Source organism: Rhincodon typus, chromosome 26, assembly GCF_021869965.1.
Source record: "Rhincodon typus isolate 14 chromosome 26, sRhiTyp1.1, whole genome shotgun sequence".
In the NCBI taxonomy this organism is placed as follows: Eukaryota; Metazoa; Chordata; class Chondrichthyes; order Orectolobiformes; family Rhincodontidae; genus Rhincodon; species Rhincodon typus.
In genome coordinates this window covers 35,840,207-35,848,826 of record NC_063357.1, presented here as the reverse complement: position 1 = coordinate 35,848,826, position 8,620 = coordinate 35,840,207, and the positions used below count along the sequence as shown (strand labels likewise).

At 42.7% G+C, this 8,620-nt stretch overlaps 1 protein-coding gene across 1 annotated transcript in view; it reads left to right on the top strand.

Moving 5' to 3' along the window:
* Positions 1-1,218: 1,218 nt before the first annotated feature.
* The window catches only part of pom121 (POM121 transmembrane nucleoporin), a 35,985-nt gene continuing 28,583 nt past the window's right edge, over positions 1,219-8,620 (top strand). Inside the window, exons 1-2 of the mRNA XM_048612791.1 lie at positions 1,219-1,858; positions 7,286-7,501. Coding sequence (XP_048468748.1) covers positions 1,320-1,858; positions 7,286-7,501 — 755 coding nt within the window. The 5' untranslated portion in view covers positions 1,219-1,319. The remainder of the gene's footprint in view (positions 1,859-7,285; positions 7,502-8,620) is intronic.

Sequence of the window (8,620 nt, the reverse complement as noted above, 5' to 3'; positions counted from 1 at the left end):
CAAACACAAAGTTGCTGGAAAAGCTCAGCAGGTCTGGCAGCATCTGTGAAGGAGAAAACAGAGTTAACGTTTCGGGTCCGGTGACCCTTCCTCAGAACTGATGGCGGCTGGGAAAACGTCAGTTTATATGCAGAAAATAGGGAGGTGGGTGAGGTAGGGAGTAAACGATAGGATAGGATCCAAAGAGAGAGAAAGACAGTTGGACAGGCAAAGGAGTTGCTAACGATCAGGCTGGGAGGGTGAGTAGTTGTTAATGGGGACTGTTAGTAACTAACAACAGGGGGTGTGTAATGGTAGGCTATGTGGTAACAAGGCCTGGTGTGTGGGGTGGGGGGCTGGGACATGGGAGAGTTTAGGCCCTAAAATTATTGAACTCAATATTGAGTCTAGAGGGCTGTCGGGTCCCCAAGCAGAAAATGAGGTGTTGTTCCTCCAGCTTGCGTTGGGCTTCACTGGAACACTGTAGCAAGCCAGAGACAGAGATGTTGGCCAGGGAGCAGGGTGGTGTGTTGAAGTGGCAGGCAACAAGTAGTTCAGGGTCTTTTTTTGCAAGCAGAATGTAGATGTTCTGCGAAGCAGTCGCCAAGTCTACACTTCCCCAATGTAGCGGAGACATTGTGAGCAGTGAATGCAGTAGACTAGATTCTGGAAAGTGCAGGTGAAGTGTTGCTTCACCTGGGCCCTTGGATACTGGGGAGGGAGGAGGTAAATGCGCAGGTCATTTTTGAGTCACTGCTACAGGACTCCAGCAGCGCCATCCCAGCAGGAGCACCATCTCAGCAGCGCCATCCCAGCAGGAGCGCTACAGCAGCGCCATCCCAGCAGAGGGTATCTCAAGCAACACCATCCCAGCAGGGGCACTCAAGTAGTGCCATCTCAGCAGCACCACCAGCAGGGGCACTCCAGCAGCACCATCCCAGCAGGGGCACTCAAGTAGTGCCATCTCAGCAGCACCATCCCAGCAGGGGCACTCCAGCAGCTTTACAAATGCAGGCACCGCCCCTCCGCTCAGCCCATTGCATCCGCGGGGGCACGCGCCGCCGTCACAAGCTTGAGCGAGTGACGGGGGCCGGACTTGTCGCGCAGGGCGTGCGCGGCCGCGGGTTGCCAGGAGACGGTCGGTGTGTGCGCGCCCAGGTTGGCCTGAGGTCATGTGGGTTGTGAGAGGGGGAGGAGAGGGGGAGGGGATGGAAACCCCGCCCTGCTGTGTGTGCCGGGTAATGGCGCGCATGTGCACTGTCTGAAGCGTCCGGTAATGGCGGACAGACCGAGAGCAGAATGGCGGCGATTGAGACTGGATTGAAGCCGTCGCCGCCGCCATGTCTCCCGCACACAAGCGGTCTCTGATAACGTGGGCGGCGGGGCTAGGCTTCGCTTTGCTGTTTTCCTTCTACATCTTGGGCTGGTACCTGCTGGGCCTGCTGGCGGTGGTGTCCGCCTGGGTTTATTACTCTTCGTTACAGGGAGTAGGCCCCAGGCCCGGGCTCCGAGATTTACTCGATCGCACCATCGCTGTTCTCCTCAGGACGCGTTGGGCCGAAGTGGTACACAACAAGTTGAACGGAGGAGGCGGTCATTGGAAAGGGAGAAGTCGGAGTGTTAGAGGCAGGCCTCAGCCCGGAGTTTGGAATCCGGGCCGGGCCCCGGTCAATAGCTGCAAGTGGGAGTTGGTGAATTGTGAGGAACGCAACCCGCTGTCGGCGGCTTGTGCCAGTGAGCGGAGCCCCGCCGACTTCATGATGGGCAGCTACTTGTCGAACGAAAACTCGGCGCAGGCCACTTTTGGCAACAGGGAGATAAGGAACCGCTACAGCCGGCCGAATCCCATCCAGACTCCAACCAGGAGGCTGTCCTTTGGGTAAGAGCCTGGAGGCAAGGGACCTGACAACAATTAAAACACCATGATCATCAACTCATTCATTCATTCATTCATTCAACTAGTTGTCATAAGCTTCTATTGTTTCGTGTTATTCTACCCAAAAGTTACCCGGGGCAGTTGATACCCTAATTTGCTGAGAAATAAGTTTACGGTTGAGCTAATGTAAATTTTAGGAATATTTTACTGGTCTGAAAGCACGAAGGGAAGCTCAAGCTTGGAAATTGAGGGATGTGGGAAAGTATGTTTGTGAGTAAAGATCAGTCATTATTTTATTGAGTGTTGAGTCAGACTCCAAGGACTGAATGACCTACTCCTACAAGAAGATAGAATGGAGAAATAAAAGAGCAAATGTTGGAAATCTGAAATGAAATCAGAAATGCAGTTCAAATTAGAAAAATCTGTAACTTTTCATCAGAATTCTACCAAAAGCATGAGAATAGTTCTATAGAAGAATCATATCAGGCGCAATATATTAACTTTGTTTCTGTCTCCGTAGATGTTGTCAGACTGTTGGGTTTCTCCTGCACTCAGTTTTCATACCAAAAAAGTTAGACTTTTTGAGATCTTAAAATCTGTTCCATTATTTTGGGTTTTGTAACAACTGTGATTTCCTCTGGGTATTTTAAAGCCTTTATAAGTATTTAAAGTTATTGCAGAAAAACACTTGCTGTTTATGTCATCTTTTGTTAAAGAAAGATGTATTTCTAGAATGCCTTTCATAACCTTAGATGTCAGTGCTTTATAGCCAGTAATGTATTTTGAGATACAATTACAATTGTACCTAATTCCTACATGGTCTCACAGACAACAGTGTGAAGATGAGATAATCTGTTGTGATATTGATTCAGGAATAAATATTAGCAGTTCAGTGGGGATAATAAATCATACTATTCAAAGTATGTATGGGGATAGGTTTTTTTTGTTTGAAACTCCGTACCCTTCGCAGTGCAGTATTCTACTAGACTTTCAGCCTAAACTTCGTGCTCCGGATTCTGACGTTCTCATTATCTAGTGAAGTAATTTTGAAAAGTAGTCATTTTAGGGCATTCCTTATTTTGGCTTCTGTTGCATATGGAGACACTTTTGCGATTACTAGTCCAGAGCTGCAGTCCTGAATAATCTTCCTGAAGTCCAGTCACGTTTTCAATGTTACCTTGATAGTTTGGTGCTTGCAAATAAATTAGCCCAAAACACCTAAGTTAAGAATAGCATTCTGGTTAAGAAGGCCATTGAGAAAGCGAGCAAAACAAACGCCTTAAAGGTAAGAATAGAAAAACACAAACATTTTGCTTGACTTGTGTGTGAAATTCATTCACGGGATCTGAGTATAACTGGCTAGGCCAGTATTTATTGCCCATTCCTAATTGTCTTGAGAAGGTGGTGGTGAACCATTCTTGAACCATTGCAGATCTTGGGGTGTAGAGACACCCACAGTGTAGTTTTGAAGCATTGTCAGCATTATGACATAGCAACAGTGGGGGAGCAGCAGCATAGCTCCAAATCAGGAGGATGTAAAGCTTGGAGAGAAACTTCAAGATAACGGTATTCTCATGCATCTTCTGCCCTTGCCCTATTAGGTGTTAGAGGCTGTGGGTTTGAAAGATGCATTGAAGGAGCCTTGGTGAGTTGCTGCAGAGGATCTTGTAGATGGAGCATAATGTGTGGAGGCAGTGATGTTTTTAGTGGTGAACAGGGTTATAATTAAGTAGTCTGCCACGTCCTAGATGGTATCAATGACTTTGAGTGTTCCTTGAGTCGCTTTCATACATTCAAGCTGAGAGTATTCTGCTACATGCTTATCTTCTATCTTCTAAATGTTGTACAGTCAGTAGCCGCGTTACTGACTGCTCTTTGTAGTCACTCTGTTTAGAGTTAGAATTAGGATTACTGTCACATACTCAAGTATAGGGATACATGAGTACAGGGCAAAATGTACAAAGTCCCCATTTCTGGCGCCATCTTAAATACAAAGACACCTAGGTACTAAATCTTAGGTATAAATTAGAAAAATGAAGAAATGAAGGCAAAAGTTCAGCATTATAGTTCTAAAATACTAAAGCAGGGAGCCACCTTGGGCTTCCTCAAGCCGAGGAGGCTGGGAGTCCATGCTGAATGTTACATGCGACATACCATTTCAAGTCTGAATGTTGTCCAGATCTTGCTGCAAACAGACATGGGCGTCTTTAATATTTGACAAGTTGTGAATGATCCTTATTATTGTGCAGCTCAGTGCCTCTTTCCACTTCTGACTTTTTTTCTTACGTTTCCCATGCACCTGCAGGTAGGTAGTTGGAGAATATTTCCCTAAGGAGCTCCTGTTGTGATGTCCCTAAAATTGAGATGATGTCCAATGAGCGCAGAGTTCCAATCAAGGCATGCACCACCACCCCCCGAAAAAACTTGCAATTCGGAACAAGTAGTTGTAGTTGTTGGTTGGTTTGCCGAGCCGAATGGTTTTCATGCAAAAGTTTCATCTCCCTTTTAGGTGACATAGTCAGTGCTGTGTAGCATCCGTTGAAGCGCTGTTGTTCTGACCCACTGTGAAATCATATGGTCTGCTCTGTAATGGTGGGCAGTCTTGTTTCTGGTTTTGTACCGTAGTGGTATTTATATGGGGTCTAGTTCAACGTGTTTGTTCATTGCATCGGTGATTGAAAACCAGGCCTCTTGGAGCAAGGCTGTAATGGGTTCAGGACCCGTGTTGCCCTCATGAAACCGGAATCAGTGAGCAGGTTACTGCTTTATAGCACTGTCAGTTACACCTTTTCTCCTGTTGGTCCCATCGCCAGCTGATGCAGCCCCAGTCTAACATAGTGTAGCAGCTGTGGTCAGCTCGGTCAGTTCTGGTGCAACCATGCAGCTCTTGGTGAAATTGAACTCCCTCACTCAGATTACATTCTGCATCCTTACCACCTTCAATTCTTCAAAATGGTGCTCAATGTCGAGGACTGGCATTAGATCAGCTGATTTGCACGTGGTCAGGAGTGATCTGAAAGTTTCCATGCTCATGTTTGCTTATGACATTTAATGTCTGACAATGTTGATGACTCCCAGTGAAACACCCTCCTAATGTCTACCATGTGCTGCCACCTCTAGATCTGTTCTGCGTTTGGGATGGGACATAACCAGGAATGGTGATGGTGGTATCTGGGATATTATTTGGAAAGTACGTTTGCACGTGCATGACTATGTCAGGCTACTGCTTGAACGCTCTCTGTGACAGTTCCTTTATTTGATCAGGTGGTTCATGGTTTTGTTCCTTTTAGATTTCCAAATGTTTTGTTACTACTGAGTGGCTTGCAAGGCTAGTTGTGTCTCAAATGCACTCTCAATGTCTGGACTCTCCTGTCAGCCAGATCAGATAATAATTTCCTTCTCTAAAGGGGATCAGTAAATTAGATGGGTTTTTAATGACAATTGACAGTGGTTTCATGGTCGCCGTCACTGAGATGAGGTTTTTGATTTCGGATTTATTAATTGAGTTTAATTCTGGCTACTGTGGTAGGGTTTAAGCTGATGCCCAAGAGCATTAGCCATGATGTCTGTATTGTTATTCTGTTGTATTACCACCACATCATCACTTCCACCTAAGTGAGATAATAGCAGGACTGAAGTCATATACATCAAGAAAACAAAACAGGCTAATGTTTCTTTTTCTGGGAAGAGAAGACATCAAATGAAAGTCATTAAGATTGACAAAGAATTTGATGGATGGAACCATCTTCTGTGTACCCTGTGGGGAAAATGAAAATGAGAGAGCACAAATAAAAGATGGTCACAAATAAATCCAAAAGGGAATTCAGGATAAATGTTTTTAGCCAGATATTGATGAGACTATGGAACTTGCCACCATGGATAGTAGTTGAGGCTAATAACAGAAATGTATTTTTGGGAAAGCTGGGGTTACTGGAATGAAGGCTGGCTGGGGGCTTTTTTGTGAAAAGCCAGCATGGCTCTGCTGGGTTTAATGGTCTGATTCTGTCCTCACAGTCTATATAACAGTGAACAGCGACTAATGTCATAAGTTTAAAAATGTGTTTTCCAAGTCGGAACCGTAACTGGTGCATTCATGAAACAATTTGGAGCAGTTTTGTTTAAGTTATTTTCCCTCTTTGTTCTGGGTAAGGATCAAGGTAGTTTACCATGGTAATGATAATACTTTTCATATTCTTATACTGGCTTAACCCAAGCCTTTTTAGTAAATAATTCACTTTAACTTGAAAAGCAAAGGGAGTTTTAAATTTTTAAAGACACATGTTAAAATTATATGTTAAAGCTAAGTTTTGGAATTTCTTAATGAAGGCGTGTAATCTCAATGTTATTGAATTATACGAAATAGCTTGTGATAAAGGTATTGGGTGAAAAAAGGCACCAAAGGAAATTTGTTGAGTGGTGAACTATGCAACTCAAACTTGGACCTTGTATGAGCATAATTGCCTTATTTGTGATGTGACGCTTTGAAGTCTGTGCCCTAGCCTCAGTTGCCAAGGGTGGCATTGCTCACCATTAGATTTGGTGACGAAATGTTTCGTTTAAGGGAGATATAACGGTCAGTGTAGAATGTTGACAAAGATCCCAGTATCTCTCTCATTTAACTGGCAATGTTGTCATTTAAACTTTTTAAAATGTCAATAGTTCCTCCATTATAGAATATAACATACTATTGAACTCTTATATTTGTTTGTAGCTATTGATGTGTTAGTTACAGTTGAATTATGATAGAGCTCAAAGGATTAACTAGCTGATCTGAATTGTTCTGACGGGAATTGCAACTTTTCTCCAATATAATGAATAAACATGCAGAAGGTACTATGTCCATCAACCACTTAGACGACAAAGTTTTCCAAGTCGTTAGCAACTGCCGCCATTGTGTAACATTGCAGTGAAACTGGGGAGTTGGTCTGCAGCAGCTGTTGGAGAAAATCTTCAACTTTGCAGCTGTGGCAGAAACTTGTTTTTATAATGCTTTTTCATCTTCATACTTCCACTTGATTGTGGTTTAACATATTAGTGATGCCCACAGGTGCATGTTTTAGTGGTGGCGTGTGAAACCAATAGTTGCAGTTAAAGCTGCAAAAGAAGTGATTCTTCATGCGTAGACAGGTGGAACTAAACTAAACCTGTTCAAACTAGGGAAATATTTTTTCACAAAAATGAAACAGCGCTGTTATCAGTAGAGTAAAGCAGTATCTCGTTTGTGCCTAGAGTTCCTTGGTTTTTGTGCAGTCAGCTATTTTATGGGCAACTAGGAACGAATAACAAATGCTGATCTTGCCAGGAAGATGCAAATCCCTGAAAGAACTTAAATGATTAATCATTTTATCACATCAAGCAAGTTTCTTAAAAAGCTGTCAAGGACACAGTACATGAAATTAATTTTTATTTGAATCATTTTGTTTTCTCTAGGGAACATCAGGCCATGATGAATAGATTTACAGTGACCCCTCGGCGACGGTATCCAATCCACCAGCCCCAATATTCAGTACCTGGAACTCTACCAACTGTGCGGTGGGATGGCTATCAGAAGAAAAATGTCTTATCATCCAGGAACTCACCCATGGTACATAGTCCAGTGACTGTAAAAATTGCACGTCCTGATGCAAACATGATGCGTTCACCTCTGTAAGTATTCCCATGACCTATTTTTATGTTTTTAAAAGAAAAGTTCTTTGGTTTCTTAGGTCAAGTGGAAAGCTCTGAGTAATTGCAAAATGTAAGTCTTTGATGTAAGCAAAACACAATATTGGATTCATGTCAGTAAGAAATTAAACGTCATATGCTTTTAACGCATCTTTAGAAATCCAATGTGAAACAGTAAATAATCTGATAAAACAACATATTTCAGTGAAGTAGGTGTAGAAGAATGGATGTGACATTTTGGTGCAGAATTTGCTTTAATTGGAACCTTTAAGTTCCCATGGCTAAACATGGTGACAAAGTTGTAAACTTAGAGAATTTTTACAAGTGACTTTTATATAAGGCTGTGACAACTTTGAAATTCAACTTTTCTTTCTTCCTTCCAATGGTAATGCAATACCAGTGTCTTGATCACAACTAAATTGCCCTGAAGTCTTTTGTACGTGTTGTGCACTGGTGTGAAGAATCCTGTCTTCTATCGTCTTTGATCATGTGATCCTGTGCCCTCTTGTTACAATTTTTGTGAAGCAGTGTTTTGGATTTACATTTTCTGTCATGTTCATTGTATTCTATGCATCCAATCTGCTAAATATCCTCAGAGTTTTCATGAGCAACTGCAAATGTTTTGACCCCATTTATAGACTACTTAGACTATCAATTTATTTTCTTATATTTAACCCACGGCAACATTTAACATTGTGTAGAGAGTTTTTAAAGAGTTGGCTAGATGGGTTATGTGGAGCTTTCTGTGCTCCCTCTGATGCCTCGACTTTGTCTCTGTGTATTCCTGACACAGTGTTTTATATGAAATCCATTGACTGGCATTTGAGCAGAGTGTTCCATGCTTGAGTGCTTCCACCCCCTCTTTATCAAACTGTATCATTTCTTCCTCGTTGGTTTATCTAACATTTCCTTTAACATACCTAATGATGTTTATCTTAGCTACTCCATGTTTTAGCAAGTGTCATTTCCAACTATTCTTGGGAAATTACTCCACAGAAATATTAAATTCTGATTTCAAGACTTAATTTTCTTTAATTTTCATTTAACATTTGTCTGCCCATCCACCCGTATTGTTATCTTTAGCTTTCTCTGTTAGTTTAT